Below are 26822 nucleotides of genomic sequence, written 5' to 3'. Positions count from 1 at the left end.
CAATTGTGGCTTTTTGACCCACAGTAAAAGATTCTGCTTCATTTCTGAGCCTTCTTTGTCTTTAGCAAGTCCTCAAAACTTTTTGAAATCCAACAATAAATAAAACAGCCCTCTGATAAGGCAGGGTTGATGAAAAAAATATTTAAAAAAATCTTTGATAGTTGTCATTCAGACGTTTTTGTTCCACCTGGCCCAGTGATCTCAGACCTGTGAGTCTCCTGGTCAGGACCAAACTACATCAGCACTGCTGGGGGACGTATATAAACTGGTACCTGCTGTTAAAACAGAAGGCAAACTGTGCTGCACAGTCTACTCCCCTTCTCTAAGACATCCCTTCTCTACTTGGTAGTTTGAAAAGCAGAGCAGCAGCAATAACAATGTTTTATTTTTCAGTCCCTATTTGGCTTTTCCCACATGTGTGTGAGGGTCTTTGTATGATTCTCTGACATTCCCTGTCTCTGTATTTACTTTACTATATTTTACAAACTAGTGGGAACCCTGGTTAGAGAGAGAATGTCAGGTAGTGTTAGAAAAGTCCAAAGCGTATGGGTAAACAAAAATATAATTAAAATAATTAGAAATAAAAAGATAATGGAAACCTGGAATGTTGGAGGGCCATGTGGAAAAAACAAAATAAATTAAAAAAATCCAAGGTAAATAAAAAAATTATAAAAGTTTGAAGACATGCAAGACAAAGGTAGGTGAAGTGGAAAAATACTTGAAAGAAGCAGACGTACCATTAGTCGGATGCTTTGCAAACGACACAGAAAATCGTTTTACTGCCGGCATAGACAACAACTCTGAGGAAATAAAAAAAAATAAATAAATCACTAGTGTTACTATGAGCCACAGTAAAGTGTAGATTAGGTTTGATCATTTCTTGTTCTTGTCTAAGGCGGACGCAGTGCAGAAGAAGAGTCATCAACTACAAATGTGTGGTTTAGGAATCAGTCTGAAGCGGCCCTGACTGAAGGTGCTGTTCAAACAGGATGGTTAAAGATGGCTGAAGATGGCTGTGGGCCGAAACGCTGGCACAGCATCTTCTAATAAAGTGAAATGACATGAGTTTAACTTAAAAACATGAGGATTCACGAGCCCGATAGTCACGACTAAATGCTGCTTTCATTGCCTCCAAGTTTAACTGTGACAGGTGCAGTCTGACTGGGTTGTGTGCAACAATTTAAAAGCAACCAGTGAATCTGACCCACATTACGATGCTTCAGCATAGAACATAAATATAAATATGACCCCGACTACTCTGACAGGCGAGCGTCCACTGGCTGAAAACAGAATGGAACCCTGCAGCCTTGAATATGAGGTGGAACAAGATGGATGACAAAAGAGCAAACTGTGAGACAGCCAGGAGGGTGGATGCTTTATGATACCGCACTGCCACCTGGTGGACAACATGACAACCTTCGACGTACAGCATGAGATTCTTACTTTGGAAGAGGAGCAGTTAGCTGCTCAGTGATGATGTTTTCTGTTGCTTCAGCAGCTAAACAGAAACATAATGATAGACTAAGAAATTAAAAAAACACGTTGGAATGTAAAAATGTGAAACAGGTCGTCTGCCATGACCAGTCAGGCATTGGGACAGTGATGGGGACGCGTATGACTTTATTCCATTTATATAGTGCTAAGGCGCTATATAAGTGCTACTTTACAGAACAAAGGTGCTTTATATTGCAAGGTAGAGAGCCAAAACAAAAAGGGTCCTGCAGGTTGGTCAGTACTGCTACCTGGTGGCTAGATGAAATCCTGGTACCAAACCTGGCTTCGGACATTAGGCACTGTCCTGTGTCCCTACTGGTGCAGGACAAAGCCCTGCCTCACATGACCAGAGTGGGCATGAAGAAGGCATCGATGCCACTGACTGGGATCTTATGCATTGGTGCATCCAAATCCACCAAAGACTGTCCAGGAGCTCACTGACGTCCTGATCCAGGTAATAAGAACATCTGTCAGCTCATTAGGAGCTGACAGATGTCACTGGGAATGTATACAGGGACACGAGGATAATACACACCATTTAACCACATTAGGACACAATTTGGATCCGCCTGCGATTTCAAAGTTTAACTCAGATTTTTGGTGAGATTTTGAATCTATCGTCCACTAAAAGCTGAATTCCACAATGTAAGCAGTGTAAATAGTTACCTACCTACTGATTAACTAAATTAGCTCTGATGTTGCAGTGATATTGGTTTTAACTGACATTCTACAAAACTTTTTTTTTTTTTAAGAAACAGACGTGAGACTCCATAAACTCAGAGTACATCTACTGCCACGCTTCTCTGAAGTGTATCCTGAAAAACTCATTTTAGCGCAGCCGTGCTAAACCTTTCTGCATTTCCCGGTGCCCGTTTGGCACATATTAAATAGTCAGCATCTGTTTGGAAGTTTTGGTTTGGCCTGAGGCAGGAATCCTAAAAAGGAGCACATCAAGTTTACTCAAAGCAGTAAAGGAGGAAACAAAAGAGTCAGTGGATATGGTGACTAGAATGAATATGGAGTTAACAGAAATATGACTAAAAATGTGAAAAAAAAAAAAAATTCTATACATGTATGGGCATGATATTTGTCCCAGTCCACTGATTATCTACTGTAATGACTCCAGCTTAAACATGTTTCATGTTCACGTGTGCAGCTTTCAGACATCATCGCAGGTCAGACAGATATAATTTACACATTACGACACAGAGGAGGTGTGTGCTGATTTGCTGTTGTCCTGTGCAGGCAGGTTTGTGAAGGCGCGCGGTCTCAAACACGTACCGTCTTTGTAGGACAGACTGCTGGTGGAGAATTTTTTGCGGTGCGCGCGTGCGTAGTCCTGCAGGTTGGGGGCGCTAGAGGACCCACCCAGGACAGTGGTGCTGAAGAGCCCAGCGCACTGAGAGCCTGTGAGGGGGGCGGGCCGGGTTAGTCACTACTACATCACATGCTGTTACTCAAACAACTGACCAGAAAGAGACAGAGACAGATTCAGAGACACAAAGAGGAAAAAGAAAGAGACAAGCAGAAAAAAGGACTCGTGGGAGACCGTGCACTCACGAGGGGCCGGAGAACTACGCCACATAAAAGGTCCCCTTTAATGTATCAAGTACAACTTTGTAGCTAAGGCTTCACATATTTAATTCCTACATTTCCCAGAATGCTTTAAACATCAATAAGAACATCAAAGAGTAGTACAGAAAGAGGAGAGGAGTGTACGCTGCGTCCACACTGGAAACAATTCGCTTTGAAGCTGATGGCTGGCTGCAGACACTAAGCCCCGATTGCCTAGGTAACCCTCTAATGCATGGGGTGTCAAATATAAGGCCTGGGGGCCAGAACTGGCTTGCGAAAGACTCCAATGTGGGCAATGTGGAGGAGGACAGAACGTTTAAACTTTTAACTGTATTTTCATACGTTTTACAGCTTGTCCTAATGATAAACACCTCCCCCATGGCCATTCACACATTAAAGTAACTGTCTAAGAAATGTATGATTTTCACATGAAAAAACCCCCAAAATGTCCATTTTATAACTTGAGAAGAGGCTGCACAACGAGCTAACAGAACATTTCTGTAATTTTACACATTTATTTCTCATAATTTAAGCCTGAAGCAGCATGTCTTTATCATGTAGAAAAACTAAGGTGTGCTGATGAAACCGCACTTGTTTTTCTTACATTAAAATAACTCAGGGAATACATGTTTAATTCAAGTTCTTTACGCAATGACAGAAATGTAGGAGTCTGAAATCCCCGCTCGAATGTATTTACTACCAGATCTGTCAGCTGACAGTATCCTCACGTTAGCGGCCACTTCAATGCTCGGCTGGAAGAGAGAAAATTTTCTGTGGTCCTGCTCGATTCATGTTGCCAGCAGTTATTCTGCCTGTTGAAATCACCGAGTGTCTTTCACTTCGGTGGTCTCTGGTCACCACAACGCTCCAAATTGCTTCCAGTGCAGACGCAGTGTAGAAGTTAACTGAGAAGGATTAACAGCAAACCTGGCAATATCCATGTTTCAGACTTTAGCTCAGACGTCATTCACACATCATTGAAAGACAGAGTGACAGAGAGGAAACATTTCAGGTGGATTTTTCAACAGCTCAATCACAGTCAGCCCCTGGAGTTGCTCCGAGGCAGAGAAAGCTCCAAGGTTTTATGGGCCTGCATAAAGGTTCACTCTTTAACTCGGAATACAAGATTCACACAGACACTGGTGACCAATCATTTTCATCATATTTAGTTTGCATGAATGGAGCAGAAACAACCTCAAAATGACTTCCTTTCTGATTCCTTCAAATCATGTCAGCAGCAATTAGCAACAGTGTCAGACACGTGTATCCATGCAGGATTCATTTTATTTCAGTTAACTAGGCCGCCCTGTTACAGAGGGATGTTTTACCTCTGAATGCTGATGAAATCACAAACCTGCAAAATGCTCAGCTCTAAAAAAGCTTGTGTGCATTTCCCAGAGCAATGAGCACAGCCCTCATTCTGTGTCATTTCCATTAATAAAAATGTCTTTCCGAGAGAAATAGCTGCACCCAAGCCTCCCACTCAGTCCTGTCACACAGTTGCCGTGGCAACAGAGCCTTACAATACCTACCTAATCCGCTTTGTTTCATCTCCGGGGACTGACGAGAGCAGAGCGAGAAGAGGCGGTAACTGCCGACTTTGGAGGAGGACGTTTCTGACAGGACCTGGTGGAAAGAACACGCCACACATACCACAAGCATGTTTTACATCACGTACCAGCCACCGCTACTTTTTTTAGTGAAATACAGCCGTAGATAAGACCAGAGGCTAAAACCACAGGAACCAAGTCTTCTGTGGATAAAACACAGGCAAACTTAAACAATGCACCTTCTCTATAGGACCTAACAGAGAGTTCAGTTACACTGTTTATAGTGTCTACAGTGAAGAGCTGTTGAAACAATTTTAAAACTCCTATTCTGGGTCTGCTTCTTTCTGCATTCAGTGCCAGTCTCACCTCCATGGATCCAGTCTTATGGTTGCGAATAAGTGGGGACTTCCTCTGAATGGTGATTGGCTCAGACAGCGGCACAGCCCGGTCGGTTTCATCCCGTGACAGGTCCTCCAGGCTGCTGGGGTCGGGTTGTTTTTGCCCGTTCTGGATTGAGCAGACATACTGTATAAAACTGACGGCAAACGCTGCCACCTGCACAAAAGCAATGAGGAAGACTCTTTGATGCAATCCCACCTGCCGTGCTACCTCTGCAGAGGCGGGCCTGAAGCCAAAGCCGGTGGGAGCGTTCTCCTCCTCTTCAACACCTTTCACCCCGGGGCTGAAGTGAAGCTCCACATGGAAGCGCTCCTCAGAGGAGATGTCCTGTAGCGAGATAAAATCGGTTATTAGAAATTTGTAATTGGTGAGCCTTTAATATAACTTACAATTGAAACCTGGCATCTCAAATTCAGTATAAACAGCACAAATACCATGGATCTCTGTGTAGGTCAGTACCTTCAACCACATTTATGGCAAAGGCTGCTGACCTGACGGTTTTGCAGATGATGATGATCATGAAACACCCAAACTAAAGACACGACGCTGTCAAAGCAACCTGAGCTTCACTTCAAGCCGACTGCATGGACACACCTTCAGCTGCTTATTGTTTTTAGACTGATCATAAAAATATTCTAACATTTTGAGATTTCTGATTTGCCCTGCACAACACTCTGCAACTACCAGGTATCAGGTGAAGCTTGGCTGGGGGGTCTGACTAATCGCTGGTGTTCAAACAGGAGAAGATAAAGATGGCTGCACTCCTGAAACAGCTGTGTATTACTCAAATAAAAAGAAGAAACGCTATAAAGCTAGCATGTCACAAATGGAACCACGTGACTGTACGTCTGCCACAAACAGTCAGAACATCAGAAGGAAAGAAAAACACCTTATTGTTGTCCTCATACAACATGATGACAATCTGAGTCATGTAGTTGAGCTCGGAGACAGCACTGAGGTAATCCATGGCACGCTTCCACTGCTGGTCGTTCTCCTCCTGTTGCACATGTATACAGACACACAGAACAAGTCAGCTTCAGCTTTGTGCCTCCTCTGAAAACATTCAAAGCTCAGTGAGATCGACATTTGCTTACATCAAGCAAGCCCCCGTAGCGGAAAATGCTGAGCAGGGAGTGGACGTGGCTCTCACTGGTGAAATACAGACGGGTCCTGACATGTCGTCCAGGAGACATCACCCCTCGAGAGTACCTGCAAACGTACAACCGAGGTCAAATATTCTCCCGTTGGTCAGAACGCTATTTAAGTCACATAAATCCTAATCTTAGACCCACAGAGGGTGCAGCTTGTTGACAGACTCGTCCTCGTGAGTCCTCTGCAGGTCAAGCTGGATCTTTCTGACCAGTGGGAGGCAGTAGGCGTATGCTATGTCCAGTTTCTCCACTCTGTTTATGCCATATTCCTGCAAAAAAAACAACAGACAAATGTGCTTAAAATACTACATGACTTTAACATATACTCAGAGTATATCAGAGTAATTAAAGTAAACTGTGTGATTTTCAGGTGCTTAAGAAAGTTTTACACTTTGTTACAGTGAAAATATCAGCTGTGCACAAACTAAACTTTCCTTTAGTTTCACTGGTTTTAGCAGCTATACAGCACATCACAGCACTACCATCATCAATCATATTTTACATAGGTGGGCCTATATATAGGTTTACAATAGCACTCAACATATACTGAGTGTTTTTAAACAAAGTCAACATCAGCTGTAAAGTGCAGCACAAATGATTCTGCCGTCACATAAAACCTTTAGCCTCAGCAGCATGTCATCTTTTCCTTGCACCTGGAGGAGCTGCTTGTTTCATGTGTTTATTGGCACATCAGTCATATAAAGACTAACGCATGGATCTGTCGCTCAGAACCGTCCTTATTGTCTCCCCCCACCCCCTCACCTGTGGGATGACGATGTCAGCCAGAGCTCGAGACAGTCTGAACAGTTCCAGGGTGTCCTCGAGGCCGAGGGTGGCGTTGTGGATGACGTCGTACTTGACGCAGTCGTAAATGTCGGGGATTTTACTGATGTCGTAGCGGCCGTTCTTCATGCGGAAGTCTCTCTCTAGCTTGGACCAGCGCTGCAACATCAGCTCCAGGGTCTCGCTGTGGTACAGCTGCAGGTCTGGTGAGCAACAGATGTTTTCAGCTTTCGCTGCACCTTTCAGGGACTCTGAGCTCCAAAAGCAAAATGTTGGCGTTTTTATTTAAGCTTGAGAACGCGTGCTGAGGCCTGAGCTCACCTGCAGACTTGGGGTCTTCCATCCTTTTGCGGATCTGGGAGGTGAGGCTCTGAATGAGGGCGTAAACCTCGTCACATGTGGCCACTGGGTTCTTAACGATCTTCATTGAATTCACCAAAGAGGCGCTACAGGTTGGTGCTAGCTGTAGGAGCCACATGGAGAAAAGCAAAAGCTTTTATTAAAAAGCTGCTCTCTCAACCGAACGACTACTTTCACTTTACAAAAGCTTAAAAGAGCCAAACTTCCAACCACGCAAAAAGAAGTGACATGAAAAATGAACGATTAATACTGAAATATTTAGTTCAAGGAACATGATCCATGTGGTGACACACAGGGAGGCGCACCCTGTATCACTGCAAATCAGTGCCACAGTATTTGGATCAATATGGAAATCGTATGAATTCATTGGTATTAGTGACACAAATACTTGTATTGGACTCACATACATATGCTGTGTGACATCCCTGCTTATGTACAAACATCCTTAATCACCTAAACTCAGCGAATCGCTTAAAAAAGATTATCTTAAAAAACGTCCTGAAGCCTTTGTTCTCACACTGGTTACTGCACGTCTTTGGCCACATGCGATCCAAATGCAGTGTGGCTTTGTGACATTTACAGATATGCTGACGTGCTGTATGGGCTCGCAGTTATGGAGATCTGACTCGGACGATTCACATTATCACCACTGCACCGCTCCTCCTGGCCTGCATGCACATTCATCACGCTGTGGTCTCTGCTGTGCTGTCAGGCTGCTGAATAAGGTCGATGTGCTGCTTTGTGGTGCAGGCACACCTCTGCAGAGCTCTTCACCTCCTGTTTGTCTCAGACAGACTCTTGTTTCTCCCATCATCACTGCAGCGCAGGGACTCGCACATGCAGCCACAGCATCAGGCCGTGGCTTACAGAATACTCGACTTGCTTTCACTTTGCCATTAAGATTCAAATCGGATTATTTGTGCAGCCCTACTACCATGCATGTTCTCAAACATAACCACACAAACTGCTTTGGCATGTCACGGTAAACACAGCTGGTCAGTCACCCTGTCGTAGTCCTCGTCGGTGAAGTCTCTGTCCTTCTGCAGGATTTCATGTAGCCGGGCTTTGACACGGTGCTGGCAGCTGCTCAGCGAGTCGCTGTCGTTGTCCAGCAACCCGTTCATGTTGGCGCTCTTCACCATCTGCACCAGGATGGGAGTCAGCTCGCCCTCCAGGGCCAGCAAACCCTGCCCACACAGACACATTTCACTAGTTACTGCGCGTCCACTATTTGGACGGTGTGTGCTGTGACTTGTACTAAAGCTCAAAGGTCTCAGCCTTCCTATTTCTGTTATTACACTTCTGTGCTGACTGAAGCTCTTAGAACAGCAGGATGCTGCGTACCTTTGCAAAAGCAGCAGCTGTCATCTGCACCCTGCCTTCATCAGACGCATATATCTTCAGGTCGTGTCTGTAGGTGCTGTGTAGGCGCAGTAACCCGCAGCCTGGAAATCCAGCATAGTCCCCTACAGAACACAGTATGCGCACACACACACACACACACTTTTAAGCTCGTCTGCACAGAGAGTGAAGACGGTGCTGAACACACTGCATAAAAAACTGAAGTTTTAGTAGCGCGCCAACAAGTATTTACACATATGACCCAAGCATGTAAAACAAACTTGATGTTACATGTAAGTAAGGGTCCTGCTGGCACCTTAGCTAAAATAAACACATTTATGGGTGTTTCTATTTCACACAGCTCTGAGCTTCTATGCATCAGCAGCCTGCTGTGTGGGACTGATGCTGCTTTGTGGCTCGTTTTAAATCATTTCTCTGTTTAAGACCTTTCATAACATGTAACTGGTGAGTTAACAACACGGACCTGAGATTTCAGCATGTTCATTTTTCCATCACCAGCTTATTGCTCAAAGTTACAATGCCAGCAGCACTGCGTGTGGTAAACACCATGTTCCAGAGGAAACAGGCTTGTGTGTGTCTCACCTTGTCCTCCGGGGTACATACAGCGGAAGGCTCTCCCCAGTTCTTCAGCCTGCACTCTGCCAGCGGGGGTCAGCTCCCCCCCCCACTTCAGCACCAGCAGCAGCGATGGCCCTTCCTTACGAGTGTCTGGAAATGAACACAGAGGCGGGCAGTCAACACTCATCTTTAGCTTGTTCCTTTGGGAAGAAGCCATAAAACATGTCTTTGTCTTCCTACCTTCCTCTTCACTCGAGGTCTTGGGCTGCCCATGGGGCAGGTAAGTAAGCTGCACTTTTCTGTTGATCCCCGAGAAGTGACCGTACCTTTGTTATGGGGAAAAAGCCAAAGATACTTATGGTTAGCAATGCATGACAAGTCACTTCTGATAAGGAAAGAGGGGCTTGCTTTTATGATGGCTACCAAAATACGGCCTTGGCTGTGAGTGTAAATATTTTGAGCAGTGTTATAACAGAAAGACTGACTTTGAAAACTTATGAAAATGTAGAAAAGAAGTGAACTGGTAACTTCTGAGAAACCCATCGGTCATAAACACAGAGAAAGAGATCTACAAAACACCTTCAACAAAACAAGAAGCTTTATAAAAATCTTTGGGAACGATCCCCATCCTTTAGAAAGGTTCGTTTTTAAGTTCACTCATTATTGTTCAGAGGATGTCAGACTGGTTTTATATCGAGGTCCAGACTGAAACACTCCTTCCTGTCAGCATAAAGAAGTTTATTTAATCCCAGAGACATGCGAATATAAGACAAAGAAGTGTGCTTATACCTCAGTGTGTCTCAGTGTTTCCACGTGATAAAGAAATGCTGCTGGAGTCACTGACACAAATGTGTCGACACCACTGTTTGAGTTTAAACTGCAATAAACGTGTGTGTCAAATTACAGGAACAAAACCTGTCAGTTCATTGACCAGACTGTCCAGTCATTATGAAACTGAACTTGTAGAAAATGTAAAAACTGAAATTTGTAATATCAAATCTTTTGGGGGGGGGGGGGGGGGTCTGTTTTTACTAACTGTAGTGTGAATGTTAGCAGAAAAAGTCAACATTTTAAGGCCTCCTTCACATTTTCTAAAGTCACCTGGTGGGGCAGCAGGCCTCATGTTTGACACCCCTGCTTTAGTCAAACAGTTTGCCGAGCTGAGCCAGAAACAGAGTAAATGAATATAAGCGCAGGAGTTAATAAAATGCTTCTCACTTACATCTCCAGAACCGTCTTCAGCTGCTCCAGTTTGGACTTCTTCTCTTCTATCTCACAGTCGTTCTGCTGCCCGATCTCTGCTAACAGCTGCCGGGTGATGTCCAGCACCTCCTGTCAGGGTTCAAAGTCACACACTCGTGTTCACACACACTTTGTCCTCACAGAGGCCGCCATGACAAATGAAACCTTGGCTATTGTTTTCTTCCTTTACCTGCAGTTGTTTTGGTTTTTTGAGCTTTAATTTCCCAGTTTTGTATCCTCCATATTTCTCAAACAGATCAAAGAACCTGGAAGCATCAGAGACGTTAATCAAAAATCTTTAACCTGCAGCAAACAGGAGCATATTAACAGAGAGGCAGGCCTACATTGGGTTGCGAACTTCCATCTTCATTTTCTGTTTGGGCGTTCTGTCTCCGTGTCGGATGACGGCGATGACACAGCGAAGTTCCATCCTGCAGAGATTTGAGTTGCATCAGTATAAATCTGTGTACATGACGCGTTTCTTCAATAAAGCTGTGCTTGTAGTGACTGCAACTAACTAAGGCAGCACTTTTGCTATGCAGCTGAGCTTCGGGGAGTGTGATCAGGACGAACTGTGTGAAAATGTGCTGAATGCAGCGCACGCTTAAACCAACACCGATGATTTTAGAAATCTGTTTGGCTTTAGTTTGTGTGCTGCTGCGTGCTCTGCTCAGGGGCATGCTTACTGTCATCTACTGTAGCTAACACACCGTTATTATGTTAAACTGAGGAAGCAACTCTGCTTTTTTAAAAATGACAGAATTTCTTATTTTTTTGCATTTATGAAACTACTTTTACTATATTAGGCAAAAATGGAGTAAAATGTAGTTTGTTCATTTTTTTTTAAATGATTGAATTTATTAAGTGGGAGAAAAAAAGTGACCCACACCTTCCTGGCTGTATGTGAAAAAATAATTGGCCCTAAATCTAATGACTGGTTTTGGCAGTGCGAGCTGCAATCAGGCGTCTGTGATAACTATGCAAGTCTAGTCCTCTGTGTCTGCTCCTGTTATGACTCACATGGTCCCTGAAGTGGTGGGAACAATGGGGATGTCTTCAGCCTCAGTAGGGATAGACCAAGGAATCTGAAACTGCGGAGCCAGTTCACGCATCACAATATTCCTGCAGAGAAACGCAGACTCCATCATCAGATCAGAACAAGACAGTGAACACCAGAAAAGAGAAAAGAACTAAAGGTGGTACCCGAGGATCTTGGCACAGTCATCGTAGTACTTCATCGAGTTCTTCACAAAACTGAAACCGTTGACATCGCACACGTAGGAGTGTCCATTGGCCCGCAGAAGGTCGAAGCCGCACACTGTTTGCTGCAGCGACAGCAGATGAGGACATGGTTCATACTCCACAACAAGAAACCAGAAAACTGTAACACACCTGACGTATCAACTGCACATACCTTGAATGCCAGGCAGACCTTACGAGCCACCAGTTTTTCCATGGCTGACAGCATGACGGGGTAACGAACCTCCTTGCCCTCGCTGTCTCTCTCCACCTTCCCGTCCAAAGCAGGAGACTTTCGGGCCTCGGCATGAGCATAGTCCGGTCCCACCGTGTACACCTGACATGAAATGAAAACGCCCACAAAAACCTGAGAGATGACCCAAGTGGGTAGTCCCCTCGTCGCGTGACTTGATGAAGTTTTACACTGGAGGCCTTTATTGACACATCGCCTAAAGACGATCTGTGCCTCCAGCTGCCCGACAGCCACGATAGATGACCTCAAGGATTTCTCTCCAAATCACGGTTTTACTGAACACACCAGCACAGTTCAGGTTAATGTGCATTAACGTGACAGTTGATGAAATCCTTTGGAGACTTCTACAGCTGCTTTATTAGCATTAACAAAGTCTTCTTTGCACATATTTTATCTGCCATGTACTCTGTGACATAAAAAACAAACAAACTCTACCTTAACATCTGTGCCATCTGTTGGCATGAACTCTTCATAGATGTAAGAGCCCGTCTTCCTCACGCTGCTCTCTGGCGAGTAGACGCTGCTCCGGCTCCCAATCTACAAAACCCAGAGAGTCGTTGAGTCGCCGCTCTCGGTTTATGAGGTTCACCTCTGCATGGTTTCCATAAAACCCATCAAACTCTAAATTAAAGGCCACACTGTGTTTGACAATGCTGCTGTGGATCAAAGACGATGCAATTACTGATGAGCAGCAGTCGTCCCATATCCAGGGTTCATATGCATTTTTCAGGGTCAAATTCAAGCACTTTTTAACCACTTTCAAGGTCCATTTTCAAGCTTTTCCAGCACATTACCAAAAAAAAAAAAAAAAAAAAAGAATGCATGTTTTACTTAGCATCACCTCAGTAAGGCCATGTCAAAATCAAATCATTTTAGGTTGACTTACATGTCCTTCTTTATGCCACCACAGACAAAAACTGAAAAAGGAAATGGTGCATATATGGTGCACTTTATGCATATAGTGTCCAAACTCAAAAAACACATTTCTCTTAAAATTCATTTGAAAATGTGAACATTAACATGCTCACTTGAAAAAAAACACAACAACCCCAAAAACTGCACCAAACACCACAATAATACACAGCAAGGCCAAATGAATAAGTCTGCTCATCAGATACTGATGCTTCATTCCTGTGTGACACAAAAATAGGAGACAGATGTTTGTTTTTTAACTAGTTAAGCACCCACGCCCCCAAAAATGGGGGCAAAAGAGAGGAGATCACGTTTAATCTGTTATAACATGAGGTCAGAAATAAAAGTGCTGACATGAGTACCGTCACAGAAACCTCTGAATCTCAGCTACAACCTCATATAAACCATGTCTACAAACACCAAACAAAGCAAAGACACCAAACAGTTAAAAGAGCAGTTACATCACCATGACTCTGTGGACAGGCATGTTAGTGCACTCATCCCCGACTGTCTGGGGAGGGGCGGGGTCACACATTGAAACAGACTGACCTGCAGAAGCGCTCGGAGGTCAGGCAAAGAAAGTTTGCTTTTAGACTTTGCGACTCATCTTATTCCTCTGTCTGATATGAAAACTATTCGGTCAGAAAGTTATTTGTGGTGAATGAAATACATCTTGATGCATTCTCAATCATCCAGGAAAGTAAATCTCCAAAAGTTGAATCTGTTCATCTGGACGTAGCGTTTTGTGGGAGAAACGTTTCGTCACTCATCCAAGTGACTTCTTCAGTCTCAGCTGACTGCAGGTTTCCCCAAACCTTATAAACAGTACATTTGCATAATGACTGAAACCAGCCCACTGAAGGAACAATGGGCTGTGAGGTCAGTTCCTTAATCATAATTATGCAAATTCCCATGACCATTGATCAACAATCACTGACCAAAACCCACTGACCAAAGAACACTGATCAATGGCCATGAGTCCCATTCACAGAGAGTTGGGGAATGGCTGCAATCACAGCATTGTAAGATGGTGACAGATGTACCCTTAGGCCCCCTCCTCGATTCAGAGATGGTCTTTCCCTTTTCACGTAAATGGCCTCCTTGACTCCGCGCTCAAACCAGCGTTCCTCCCTGTCCAGGATGTGTACATCCTCATCGTTGAAAGAGTGTCCACTGGCCTGTAGGTGTTAATAGACTGCAGAGTCCTGGCCTGATGAGGTAGCTCTTCTGTGTTGTGCCATCCGCTTCGCTAGAGGTTGTTTGGTTTCCCCGATGTATAAATCCTGGCAATCCTCCTGGCACTTAACAGCGTACACTATGTTACTCTGTTTGTGTCGGGGGACCCGATCCTTGGGGTGGACCAGTTTTTGGCGCAGCGTGTTTTGGGGTTTAAAAGCCACAGAGACCCGGTGTTTAGAAAAAATGTGTCTCAACTGCTCCGATACTCCTGACACATATGGGATCACTACAGGTTTTCGCCTGGGCAGCGGTTGTCCTTCTCTCCTGGATCGGCTGGAGCTTTCTTTAGGTGCCTTCCCAGCTTTGACAAAAGTCCAGCTGGGATAACCACATTTACTCAGGGCCTTCTTGATGTGCTGTTCTTCTGCCTCCCTGGCCGCTGTGTCAGTGGGGATGGTGTTCGCTCTGTGTTGTAGCGTCCTGATGACACCCAGTTTGTGCTCCAGTGGATGATGAGAGTCAAACCTTAGATACTGATCCGTATGTGTAGGTTTACGGTACACATCAGCTTTTAGATGTCCCCCATTACTGATGGAAATCTCACAGTCTAAGAAGGCTAACCTGCCACTTTTCATATCCTCCCTGGTGAATTTGATGTGTCGGTCCACCGAGTTAATGTGATCCGTGAAATGTAGTACGTCCTGAGATTTGATTTTCACCCAGGTGTCATCCAAATATCTGAACCAATGGCTTGGTGGTGTTCCAGGGTAGGATAGCAAAGCCCTCTTTTCCACTTCTTCCATGTACAAATTGGCCACGATGGGTGAAACTGGGGAGCCCATGGCACACCCATGTTTCTGCCTGTAGAACTGACCCTTGTATGTGAAGTAGGTGGAATGAAGACACAGTTCCAAAAGCAAACACACTTGGTCGATGCTGAGAGTGGTCCTGTTGCTGAGGTCGGTGTCATCCTGTAATCTCTTACGAACTACCTCCAACGCTTCCGTGACTGGGATGCAAGTGAAGAGAGATGTAACGTCGTACGAGACCATGGTTTCATCTGCCTCCATAATGACATCTCTCACCTTCTCAACAAAATCCAGGGTGTTCTGGATGTGGTGTTCAGAGCTGCCTACCAGCGGGTTGAGGATCGAAGCCAGAAACTTGGAGATGTTATAGGTGACCGAGTTGATCATGCAGACAATAGGTCTTAAAGGTGCACCCAGCTTATGTATTTTCGGTAAACCATACAGCCTTGGTGTAGACTCCCCTGGGTACAGCCTGTGGTATGAGGTCCGGTCGATAGCCTTGTCTTGTTCTAACTGCTTCAGACAGTCTATCACCCTCTTCCTGTAGCCACTTCCTGGGTCTCGTTTCAGGGGCTCATAAGTATTTTCATCACTGAGTAGTGACAAAATCTTCTCATGATAGTCTTTCTGGTTAAGCAATACTGTGCACCTACCCTTGCCTGCCGGAAGGATGATAATGTTGTTGTCATTACTAAGTGATGTGAGTGCCTTCCTCTCCTCCATGGTGATGTTGGATGCTGGGGGCTTTGCATTGCTGAGACAGGCCGAAACTTTCGTCCGTAGTTGCTCTGCTTCCACTTCTGCAATATTGTTGTTACGAATTGCTGTTTCTGTGGCTGTGTTCAGCTCCACTAGAGGGATTTGTCTCGGTGTGACGGCAAAATTCAACCCTTTAGCAAGGATGTTTTTCTCTGTTTGGGTGAGCTGTCTGTCAGACAAATTCTTCACCCACTTGTCCACATCCTCCGTGTCACATCCTTCTCTCTTCTGGCCACTGAGGACACTCTCCGTATTTTGTGGTGGTTTCCGACGTACAAAAAGTAAGTCAAACTTCCTTTGTTGCCTGGTCTTAGACTTCTTGTGCTGTGCTAGACGAGCCTTCTCAGTGAAGTCAAACACCTTTTTAAGAGTATTCTCATCTAAAAGCATTGTCAGTCTCCGTCGGATCCGCTCCTCTTGAGATTTTAGCATGTCGATGACAAAATTTGTCTGCCTCACCCGTTCATTGAGCAACTGATGCTGTGCCTTCTGGAGGATTTTTGTTGCCCGGAAGCCTTTAACTGAAGAGCTCATTTGCAGACTTTTAGGAGTAATCCTGTTTTGTTGGCATCTGACGCTGAATCTCAGGTGGTTCCTGTAGTCCGCCATCTTACGTGCTGTTTGCTCATACTGACGTACAAGTTTTAGGCAGTCCTTGCCAAAGTGGGTTAAAACGTCTTGATGCGTTCTCAATCATCCAGGAAAGTAAATCTCCAAAAGTTGAATCTGTTCATCTGGACGTAGCGTTTTGTGGGAGAAACATTTCGTCACTCATCCAAGTGACTTCTTCAGTCTCAGCTGACTGCAGGTTTCCCCAAACCTTATAAATCGGGGAAACCAAACAACCTCTAGCGAAGCGGATGGCACAACACAGAAGAGCAACCTCATCAGGCCAGGACTCTGCAGTCTATTTACACCTACAGGCCAGTGGACACTCTTTCAACGATGAGGATGTACACATCCTGGACAGGGAGGAACGCTGGTTTGAGCGCGGAGTCAAGGAGGCCATTTACGTGAAAAAGGAAAGACCATCTCTGAATCGAGGAGGGGGCCTAAGGGTACATCTGTCACCATCTTACAATGCTGTGATTGCAGCCATTCCCCAACTCTCTGTGAATGGGACTCATGGGCATTGATCAGTGTTCTTTGATCAGTGGGTTTTGGTCAGTGATTGTTGATCAATGGTCATGGGAATTTGCATAATTATGATTAAGGAACTGACCTCCCAGCCCATTGTTCCTTCAGTGGGCTGGTTTCAGTCATTATGCAAATGTACTGTTTATAAGGTTTGGGGAAACCTGCAGTCAGCTGAGACTGAAGAAGTCACTTGGATGAGTGACGAAACGTTTCTCCCACAAAACGCTACGTCCAGATGAACAGATTCAACTTTTGGAGATGAATGAAATACAGTTTCCAGCACTTTTAAGGACCACATCTGAAATTCAAGCACTTTTCACACCTTGAAATACAATATTAAAATTCAAGTATTTTCAAGCCACGGTTTGAACCCTGTATATCATTAAGAGAAGAGCCTTAGCCTTTCAGATAGAGATGCTTCACTCCCACCATGAGCTACAGCTCCCCTAAGATGTCGCTCACTGGCCCTGTCCACCTCCTTGAGGGTTGAAAATCTTAGGGAAACATCTCCATCCCTTCTGCTTCTTCTGGATGGGTGTCAAACATACCTCACCTCCTGCAAGCAGGAAATGGCAGAAGCCGTTTGCGAGTGTCGAAGCCGATCCCCGCAGAGCCTGGCGGGGCTCAGGCCGTTTGCATATTTAATCCGTTTTCTAACATGCAGCTCCAGCAGAGGCGAAGCAGAGAAAAAAGCCTGTGTAGGCTGGGCTTCACTTACACCAAGAGTGTGTCATCTCTCAATCAGAACACAGAATATCCAGGCTTCTAAATAAACTTTGTTTTTCGGGCTTTTCTGTGGTGAGATCATGTGAGGAAATTTGAGCATGGCCACAGTAACCTCAGTCACCCCTCAGGGGCCGCTGAAGATGTGGGATTTACAGTTTGGGATGTCTTCTCTGAGGCTGCATCATGCGACTGTCACCCAAATGTTTACTGGTCTCCATTACTGGAGAGACCCTAAAGGGTTTGCTTGATATATTATTCTATAATAATAATTCTTTATGCTTTCTGATGAGTTGGGCTGCTGTTTAGGGGAAGGGCTGTGAATGGAACCAGCCCCACAGGCTGCGACGTGCACATAAATAACTGTGCAGTGATGGTGGTGGTTCTGGCTCAGACTCAGGCAAAGGTTTATCTGCCAACAGGACACCGACCCTGAACACATGGCCAAAATAACAAAGGAGTGGCTCCAGGACCACTCTATGAATGCCCGACTGAACATCTAAGGTGCACCAGCGCTCCACATCCAACCTGATGGAGTCTGAGAGGTTCTGCAAAGAAGAATGGGAGAAACTGCCTGAAAATGCACTAAGCTTGTAACAGCAGACTAAAAGAGATCTGAGGCTGTACTTGCTGCCAAACGTGCTTCAACAAAAGAACTGAGAACAGGCTGTGAATATTTGTCATTACAGGTTATTGTGTGTATCATTTTGAGGTGAAAAACAAATTGAATACTTTGCTGCTGCACTGCACACTGCACAATACATCAGCCAATAAAATGCACTCTCTGTTTCGTGTTCTCTGATTGGTCCATTTGTGACACTGGGTTTTTTTGAATTCTTCTGGCAACAACAAAACGTTTTTGTTTTTTCTTTCCATACTTTAACTGCATTGCATGAAATGTTTATTTATAGAGAAAAAAAGCCACAAGGGCCAAATCAGAGACCTTTCTGAAGAGTCGCTGGCTTCCACCACCAGCCGATGTGGGGTAATAGATGTAGACGTTGTGGTCCTCGGCACACACGGGCTTCTCAACAAAAGGCTTCTGGAAGATTTCTCCGTTCACCTCCACATGATCCTCTCCTTCTACGAGGTTGCACTCTGAAACAGACACACACAGATCAAATGCATCTATTTAGCACGCAGCCTATTTTCATTACCACCCAATATTACACATACATGACGTTCAACCTTGCTGTGTTTACTCTAGTGCCCTGTGAAGCAGCTCTACCCTTTTGACCATGTGATACTCATCACTCATTTAAAAAACACAGTCATTAGTGTCAAGGATAAGGACACTTAAGACATCTGACCGTTCATCAATCAGGAGAGTTTGTGTCACTGTGTTTAAACGGGAATTGGATGCTAGAGCCAACATACCACAGCACGTAAGTACGGGACACTTGTGACTGCTTCAAATTTGATACTATATTTATCCGTCAGCTGAAATAACACAAGTACAGCCTTCCATAACAGACCCAAGGATGCTGCATGGACAATGGAAGCTTTGGGCTGTTTTTCTGAGCTTTTTAAAGTTTTAGAATTAATGGTGGCAAGGTAACATTTTTATAACGTATGAAACACTGTTATTGGCAACCATGAAACAGACTGTAACTTTGTAACAACAAGTGAGACCTGCCCCGACTCCCTTGGTGAACTTCCTCAGCCTGTGGAGTTACTTTTTAGGAGCATATGATGCTTAAGCTTGCTTCTAAAAGCCTTTTCTTAATACGTGCCCAGAAAGAACAACAACAAAACAAATACCCTTATGACCTTAACTCATTCGTTTATGTTTTACTTCCAGACAAATCTGTCTTGAACTAAACAAGTAGAGGTCAAGAAACTATATATAGTAGATATGCAGCATCTAAAATTCTGTAACAAATATGGGGAATAAAGTCCAGAAGAGACCTGACGGGACCTGAAAGACGCATGTGGCCCTTCAACTGAAACATCTACTCTTTGCCGAGGCATCGTCACAAATGTTCTCAGTGCATATATGTAGTGACTTGTTATCAGCAGGAGACTGACCATCTGGTTTATCGGGGTCACGGTTCAGCACAGCATAGCGTGGTAGATCAATCCCTTCCTCCTGCAGGATGCGATACACCTCTCTCCTGTCAAAATCAAATGAAGAAACAAAAAGAGGAACAAGCACTGACTGTTTTTTTTTTTCACATATCCCGATTCTCTTCACGTGTATTTAGTTCAAATGATGGAAATAGAGAGTTTCGGTAAAAGAGCGCACCTGTCCTGTATGTAATACTGCATATTCAGGTCATTGATGAGCAGAGGATTTCTTAGTTTGGCATAGCTCACGGCCTTATCCAGCGGAAATCCTGTTTTACACAAACATGCAGAGAAACCTGAAACAGACTCTTAAACCATAATCTTGACTATAAGAGAGCCACTCAGTTCAGTGTATGAATGCCTGGGAACTTTATAAGATGGTAAACACAGCAGTCACACAAACATCATCAATATGTGACAAAGCAGGGAAACAAGAAACACAGTGAGTCTGTTGTGTTTTTGCATGTGTGTTTCAGTTGGGGAGGGCACTGTACCCTTGGAGTGGAAGGAGATGAGGCAGTCACAAAGAGGCCATTTGACCACGGGCTCGTTAAGGATGACGTCCTCTGGGAAGATGACCACAGTGATGTACTCGAACCTGCAAAGCCTCTCCAAGATCTGGGTCATCGGCTTGGACTTTGACTTCTTCATCATGCAACAGATCCCGACGACAATCTGTCGCTCTGGGGGCTGAATGAGGAAGAGGAGAACATGCCAGGTAAACTTTCAGCTCTACATACATCAACCCTGCTAATCCATGCACAGCTAAACGTATTTAATCGAAGCTAAATACGAATTATGCTGGGCCTCACATTCTCCAGTTGATTATTTCTGATTAATCGACTGGTCAAAAGCCATGGATATACTGGTCACTACGCCTGCCATGGTTACAACATGATAGCTTAGAGCTTCCTGCTGCTGACTAATCAGTGACAATCATCTGTGACGGGAGAGTCACCCACCGAGTCTGTGTCTTCGTCGTCGTCATACAGCTCCATATCTGTCCTTATGCTATCTTCCAGGACCTCGCTCTCATCGTCCTCGCAGCCCACGAAGAATCTGGGAGCGCCACACCGGCTCTCGCCCGGGCTGTTGGGCTCTGACATCACAGTCCCCCACGGCAGCCCTCAGCATCCCGCCGCGCCATCGTACACCAACACGCCGCCGGAGCGGGCCGCCGATGGGAGGGCGCGAGGCCTGGGGAGAGGGATGGGACTGCTCTGCCGGGGCGATGCAGCAGAGCCGGTGGACGAAGGTGCGCAAGGCAGAGCGGCAAGACGAGACTGAACGAAGGGCACTCCAGCATAAAAGGTTTTGTAGGAAATTATGGTCCAGGCCGGTCCTCCGTGGTGACGACTTCACTCGAGCATTTCATTCTTCATTCAGCAAACTCACGTGTTAAACAACTCGCTCGTACTTGAGTCTCCAGCAATGAGCTACAGCTCCACTTGTGTAACGACGGTCTCGTCGTCCATTTGTACGCAAACTTGACAGTCCTGCAACGAACGAGAGCACAACATCAAAGCTACATTTATGAGATTGTGCTTCACAGTGCAGAGCAATGCTCATCTGCACTGCCTGTAGTCTGTTTGTTACCAGGTTACAAATATTAGCTGTTATAAATGTCACACTATGTTTAGCTCATGATTTCATTTCACTTTCGTGGTGGTCAGCATGCCCTGGAGGCTTTGTTCTAATAAGCCAATTTGCTGAGTGTGCAAAAACACCTAGAAACTCTTTCTTACCAACATTGAAACAAAAAGGATTGACAAATGAATCCAGACATGTTAAACTCACAAAATCCTTTGTTTTAACCCCCCCACAGCTCCAATATGCAAACAGTGGTTTGATTTAAATGTCTTCATTTTAGTCTTTCAGCTCCATAACAACTTTGTGTTTATTAGAAAAATTAACATCAAGCCTGACGCTCCAAATCTCACCCAATATTAAGCAGAATTAGCCTCGTCATTACTGGATTACACATTAAAGTGACGCTGCAGCCTGGTGCTGGCCGTCAGCTCTGTTCTGCTCAACATAAGCCGGTCATGGGCACGGGAACGTCAGCAGACCACAGACCACAACTCCTCATTACTCCCTGGCACACTAGATGACACAGCTGAACAACAAACCACTTCAGCAGCAGGCACAGTCACTCAGGCCAAAGCTCCAAAGGCTCCCAATGAGAGTACGAACCAGTACTCGATTACACAAACGCCCGAGGATTTCAAAGTCAGGGAACACACACAAAAAGGCCAAGCTCTCTGCAGAGTGTGGTTGGTTATTTTAAGCCTCCAGTGACCTGAAAACTCACTGCTCTTACGTAACGGCTTTCATTAGTTAACACAACAGCAGGACGCCACTGAGATTTTGTTGTTGTTCAATCGTTTTAGGGACAGCTCATTCCCAGCTCGGACTCCCCTGGAGTTGTTCTGCATGCTCACAATAATCCATACTGATCTTCACTGGAACACAATGTAATGGTAATAATGCCCTTCAGTTTGCCACCGTCTTAAACACGCTGTTTAATCTGCCTGCACCATCCTTTTAAAACAGCTTTTTCTTTTTTAAATTCGAAAGTTTAAAACAGCAGGGTGAACCTTATATGGGCATCTGTAGCCCAGATGACCATATAAGGAATATCAGCTCTTACTGACATCACATAGAACCCATTCAAGAAAAAAATAAGCATCTGAAACTGAGTGTTCAGAGCATTTCTTATATTGAAAAATATACTGGGTACTGGTTTTAAATATATATGTGTGGACATGTGGTAGAAAACAAAATCACAATTTTCTAGGTGTCTTTGTTTTACAATGATAATAATAATAATAATAATAATAATAACAACAACAACAATAAACTGAGCTGTGTACTGTTACAAAAAATAAAGCTAATTGAGAAATTAGGGACAATCTTTGATCATTTCACACATGAAATATTAAGATAATAAGACACAGACTCACACAGACTCACACAGACTCTCACAGACTCACACAGACACACACAGACACACACAGACTCTCACAGACTCACACAGACACACACAGACACACACAGACGCTCACAGACACACACAGACGCTCACAGACACACACAGACTCACACAGACACTCACAGACTCACACAGACTCACACAGACTCTCACAGACTCACACAGACACACACAGACACACACAGACTCTCACAGACTCACACAGACTCACACAGACTCACACAGACTCACACAGACACTCACAGACTCACACAGACACACACAGACTCACACAGACACACACAGACTCTCACAGACTCACACAGACACTCACAGACACACACAGACTCTCACAGACACACACAGACTCTCACAGACACACACAGACACTCACACAGACACACACAGACACTCACAGACACACACAGACTCTCACAGACACTCACACAGACACTCACACAGACTCACACAGACACACATTTCAAAGTCAGCTTTGAATGACTGCAGCACCTGTCGAGCCTGTTTTGATGAATACTGCATTTCTGCTGAAATTCACTCTCACGCTTTCATTTTGGCTGCTGGGTGATTTAAATTAAACTGTTTTCATACCAAAGTGGATCAGTGTGTGAGAACCTGAGCATTAGTCTGCTCCTTTCACCTGCTGACTCCAGCTACCAGCAGGGCTGCAGTTCCCACTGAGGACACCAAGGTCATCAAGTCCTTCGTTTTTTTCATAAGACTATTGAGGTGATTTAGTCTTAGTTTAAATTCCACAGTTTAACACAGAGCTGTTGTGAGCTGAGCCCTGTTCTACTCATTTTAGCGGGTTTTTAAATATGACAGAGCTTTAGTTTTCATTACTAATTTATTTGACAATTTTCCTTAACTAGTCTATTTCTACAGCCTGAAACAGGACTGTCTATATCTGTCTATAAGGGTCCTGTATAAAAAGAACGCTCCAAATCATTCCCAGTGATATGTAACGACCCTGAAGATAAAAAAAACGTGGGAAAGCTTTAACCCTAGGAATATGTTTTGTTTTTAAATCTACAAAGATAAAAAAAAAAATCCTGTTGTTGCTGTTTGTTTTTGGGGCAATGAACTGAAGTCATTAATAGATTATTCAGAACAATTCTAATACTGATGCAAGTACTTTACAGATAACACTGCACCACCAACTCCGACTGGGAGGAGGAAGATGGCTCAAATTCACCAAAGCGATGAGACAAGAATTCAATTCAGCATTATTACGTTTCTTTATAGATGCCATTTTCCTAATTTTGGGGATTTCTGTCTCACAAACTGCGGCTTGACTTAACATTGGAGCAGAACAGACTCCCCAGTCTGTTTAGATAAAACTTTTTTCATATCACTGAGTTTCCGGCTTCCTTTTAATGTTTAATGGGGAGCCAAGACACTCGACAGTGGAGGTTCAGACCACTTAAACAAGACTGTAAGCCTAAGACTGTGTGTAGATACTTTTTACTGCCAAATGCTGGTGTTGCTGATAGCAACACAGCTGAAGAGCTGAGAATACAAACCTTCCTTTCTTCTCTATAAAGGGAACGAATCTTCTCCTCTTGACTTGGTTTTATTTTTTTAGAGCGGGCGTGATAAATTGAAAAAAATTTCCTGACAAATCTTCACCCCCTGCGGTCAGCGGATGGTATGTATGGAAGCTTTGAGATAAACTGCTGCTTAGCAACACTGATTGTATTACCAAAAAAAAAGAATAAATCAATGTCTTAAACAGGTGACACTTGAAGTACAGCAAACAATACTGATGTTCAATGTCTGAAAAGAAAAAAAGAAAAAAAGAGTGAAATATTTCTTGGTCTCTTCTAGTGAAATATGAGAAGTTGATGCTTTTCTTTGTAATAACTAATAATAAACACAATGTCGTTCATGCTGGTCTGTTGTCAGAGAAAACAAGACCTTTGTCAGGTCATGTTTTCAGTCTATAGAAAACTAATGGATGATTTATCCACCATCAGCTGCTGACCTAAACAAATGAATTTCAGTATCACATTAGACATATTTAATGAGACAAGTACATTTAGTCAGGTATTGTACTAAAGTAAACCTTAGATATACTTGCAGTTCTACTCTACTGTATTTTGTGAGTATATGTTGTACTTTGTGCTCCACTCAATTAATTTTCAAGTTATTATTTTGCTGACCTGTGCACATCTGTGATCCAAGATTATACTGGCAAATAGCTCGTTCTGCATTTACTTTACACTGTACTTGTATTAATGCAGTTCTGCTTAACGCTGTGATTTTCCACTGCAGTGTTGCTACTTTGTTCCTCAATGATTTAAATATTAGTTTTACACAATAGTGGAGAAAGTATCGATACAAAACTATTTCCAGCGCCCCTTTTCATGTGATACCATCGTTACAAGGGCACAGCACAAGATATCGAAAACCAATTTTAATGAAAGTAATATGTTTGAATATAGTTTTCTTGTTTACAGTGGGCTCCACCAAACCGGTTCTTGGTTCCGCGTGTCAGTAAAAACAACCTGCTTGCCCCTGTGTCAGTAAAGCTACTGACACAGCTAAACACAGTGATACTAACTACGAGAAGAGATTGAATTATTAGCATGGAGAAAGACGTTTTAGCGGCTCGGGTTCCAGTTGGAAGAAGGCCTGATGGGTTCAACTACATGAATATAACACCCAAGGCAGGAGAGAGCCAACTGGTGGGTAGTTCACATGAACGACCCCTGACATGTAGGGATCCGACTTTAAATACCTTTGTATGCCAAAAGGACTTGTTGTCCCGAAATGTAGGCTACACAAACGTGACTCATTATTAATATCCACATTTAAACCCCAAACCGCTAAAGCTGGTTGAATGCAAAAGCCTCACTCGGTGAAGAAATTATCGTTAGGTGCCGTTCATTTTCTCATTTTTCATTTTGACATTTAGCTAATGTTAGCATTCAGCTAGCTGGCTCGCCAATGTAAACAAGTCTCCCCAAGGCCATTCTGTCTGCTTCTGAAGCACATTCTAGCTAGCCCAGCAACTATCAGTGGTAACGCCTAACACTAGCTACATGCCAATCACGTTTCCGTTCTCAGGGATTTAGGACAAAAATGTGAACTCACGGTGTTACTGGAAGATTTACCACTGCCATCGGCTCTCTTCCGTCCCTTGACAGTTTGCATGTGAAACCAATCTTTTTATTTTTCTCAGGTTGACATAGGCCGATGAGCGTGTGAATCAGCCAATCAGAAAGGCGAACTTCCTGGGAGGCGTAACGTAAAAAAAAAAAATCACGTGAGCCAATAAGGGACACTCAGTCCAACGCAAAAAAAGGATCGTTAGCGACCTCTAGCGATGATGCCAATAAATCATATTAAACCCCATGAATTAAGAAGGGGATGTCGCTCAGGTTGATATGTGTGCGAAGGCAGACCAGCAAATACTTTTGTCAGTTATCTTAAAGTTTTTTCACCTTAATGAACCCTTGTTATGCTTTTTTCCCAGAGCTTAAGAGGAGGAGAGAAATGTTTTTTAGAATTTCAAAACAAACACAAGCACAAGCTTGTAGTTAGTCTGTCTGATAAGATTGAAATATGATGTGATATTTACTATAGTATTTAATTTTTGAAGCAGTGGTTATTTTTACTGGACCAGCGAGGATTCTGGGTAAAACTCCATGGATGAGGACTTAGAAGATGATAAAGGTCAGCCTCTTTCTCTTGTCACAGAAGAAGACTTCCAGCAGGAGAGTAGCCTTACGTGCTCCTGTCACTACTCTTGTTGGCTTGTGTTACGACCCGGCTCATAGCCGCAACATAAAAGAATAGGAATGCCAGATTGTGGGTGAGAAGAGGTTTTATCTTAAAATGGACAACCAGGTTGGCTAAAAAAAATGGCTGGTGCCACTAAGGCAAACACAACAAAAGAGATGGACAAAATGGTAAACGGAGAACTAAACTATACTGGGAAAACTAAACTACTGACCCTGAACAGAAACACAAACCTGAACACGAATAACAGCGAGCAGAAAACAGATGACGGTTGGGCAGCAGGGAAACACACGGATGAGACATGGTGGATACACAGACGGACCAGCCCAACTACCAAAGACAGAGGACGCGACTTAAATACACACAGGGAAACACAGGGAGATTACACACAGGTGGGGAACACAGCTGGGAATAATCAACAAGACGAGACAGAGGTAAAACTGAACACACTCACATGAGACGCAGACCTTCACAATAAAACAGGAAACGAGAACAAATCCTTAAACATAACATAAAACAAAACACTGACAACATTAA

The 26822-nt window shown here is 44.0% G+C and overlaps 1 protein-coding gene across 14 annotated transcripts in view; it reads right to left on the bottom strand.

Annotated features, from left to right (window-relative positions):
• Positions 1 to 25790, bottom strand: part of ppip5k1a (diphosphoinositol pentakisphosphate kinase 1a) — a 33859-nt gene extending 8069 nt beyond the window's left edge. For 7 of the 14 annotated variants that reach the window (XM_013265153.3, XM_013265154.3, XM_013265157.3 and 4 more), the window contains exons 1-27: positions 25638 to 25790; positions 20515 to 21048; positions 20047 to 20242; positions 19731 to 19821; positions 19514 to 19599; positions 18429 to 18583; positions 12402 to 12503; positions 11889 to 12050; positions 11678 to 11799; positions 11495 to 11596; positions 10819 to 10905; positions 10665 to 10740; positions 10455 to 10564; positions 9473 to 9558; positions 9257 to 9382; positions 8657 to 8778; positions 8317 to 8499; positions 7274 to 7415; positions 6932 to 7155; positions 6311 to 6438; positions 6113 to 6227; positions 5908 to 6015; positions 5217 to 5345; positions 4986 to 5126; positions 4602 to 4695; positions 2776 to 2901; positions 738 to 800 (exon numbers count right to left, since the gene is read on the bottom strand). In XM_013265153.3, coding sequence (XP_013120607.1) covers positions 738 to 800; positions 2776 to 2901; positions 4602 to 4695; positions 4986 to 5126; positions 5217 to 5345; positions 5908 to 6015; positions 6113 to 6227; positions 6311 to 6438; positions 6932 to 7155; positions 7274 to 7415; positions 8317 to 8499; positions 8657 to 8778; positions 9257 to 9382; positions 9473 to 9558; positions 10455 to 10564; positions 10665 to 10740; positions 10819 to 10905; positions 11495 to 11596; positions 11678 to 11799; positions 11889 to 12050; positions 12402 to 12503; positions 18429 to 18583; positions 19514 to 19599; positions 19731 to 19821; positions 20047 to 20242; positions 20515 to 20658 — 3220 coding nt within the window. In that variant the 5' untranslated portion in view covers positions 20659 to 21048; positions 25638 to 25790. The remainder of the gene's footprint in view (positions 1 to 737; positions 801 to 2775; positions 2902 to 4601; positions 4696 to 4985; positions 5127 to 5216; positions 5346 to 5907; positions 6016 to 6112; positions 6228 to 6310; positions 6439 to 6931; positions 7156 to 7273; positions 7416 to 8316; positions 8500 to 8656; positions 8779 to 9256; positions 9383 to 9472; positions 9559 to 10454; positions 10565 to 10664; positions 10741 to 10818; positions 10906 to 11494; positions 11597 to 11677; positions 11800 to 11888; positions 12051 to 12401; positions 12504 to 18428; positions 18584 to 19513; positions 19600 to 19730; positions 19822 to 20046; positions 20243 to 20514; positions 21049 to 25637) is intronic. The other 7 variants (XM_013265156.3, XM_013265160.3, XM_025905953.1 and 4 more) reach the window with 2 other exon arrangements.
• Positions 25791 to 26822: the final 1032 nt, after the last annotated feature.

This window comes from Oreochromis niloticus, linkage group LG1 (assembly GCF_001858045.2).
Source record: "Oreochromis niloticus isolate F11D_XX linkage group LG1, O_niloticus_UMD_NMBU, whole genome shotgun sequence".
In the NCBI taxonomy this organism is placed as follows: Eukaryota; Metazoa; Chordata; class Actinopteri; order Cichliformes; family Cichlidae; genus Oreochromis; species Oreochromis niloticus.
Note: the sequence above shows the minus strand (reverse complement) of the source record. Positions and strands in the feature narration are given on the sequence as shown.